The sequence below is a fragment of the Thamnophis sirtalis genome, unplaced genomic scaffold (assembly GCF_051295495.1).
Source record: "Thamnophis sirtalis isolate CommonGarterSnake01/CBP01778 unplaced genomic scaffold, rThaSir2_p1.2 scaffold_2, whole genome shotgun sequence".
Taxonomy (NCBI): domain Eukaryota; kingdom Metazoa; phylum Chordata; class Lepidosauria; order Squamata; family Natricidae; genus Thamnophis; species Thamnophis sirtalis.
The window spans coordinates 116,246,161-116,246,809 of record NW_028261382.1 but is presented as its reverse complement, the minus strand read 5'-3'; the positions used below and the strand labels follow the sequence as shown (position 1 = coordinate 116,246,809).

Here is a 649-nt window from a genome sequence, read left to right as displayed (position 1 = left end):
TTCTTTGGACAGCGCTGGCTCTTCGGCTTTGAAACAGAGTTATTCCCCTAGAGTTGGGAACAATTAGCACATATGTGCAAGGGGAACCTTTACCTACCTTCTCTTAAAAGAACAACATATTGCCTCTAGGCTTGCCTCAGACCCTGTTTTTATGGGAATATTATTTAGAAAAACCCTTTGAAAGAGTCACAACAACCGACACAATGTTGATTAAAGAAAGAACTCTGTTTTAATAGGGATTTTTTTTTATCATTAAAAAAGTTTAAACCTGCATAGCAATCATTTCAAAAAATAATTATTTAATGTTCCATAATGAAACTGTACACAACCTAGTCTTGAGGGACCTGCAGCCTGTTGAGGGGTGTTTCAAAAGCAGTCCAGCGCAATCCCAGTTTCCCTTTGGGTCCAAAGCTACTTGGCTACTACATTGGCATGTCGCAATTTTGGGGGGTTGAGTTGCTCTTGGCGCCGTCTGAACTCGAGGATCTGTGTGGCTCTGCGCTGGGCTGAGGGGAACCAACCAGTTCTCGCTCCCACCCACCCCCCTCAGCTGGGCTCCTCAAAGTCGTTCAATGTCTCGATATTTCTTCCTCAGGATGGAGACCTGATCTTTAAAGAGCACAGGATCGAGCCTCATCTGAGAATGGAT

The 649-nt window shown here is 44.1% G+C and overlaps 1 protein-coding gene across 1 annotated transcript in view; it reads right to left on the bottom strand.

The window, feature by feature from the left end:
• Window positions 1-206: 206 nt before the first annotated feature.
• Window positions 207-649, bottom strand: part of EXT1 (exostosin glycosyltransferase 1) — a 331,185-nt gene continuing 330,742 nt past the window's right edge. The window contains exon 11 of the mRNA XM_087706752.1: window positions 207-649. This exon is cut by the window's right edge and continues 96 nt beyond it. Coding sequence (XP_087562878.1) covers window positions 560-649 — 90 coding nt within the window. The 3' untranslated portion in view covers window positions 207-559.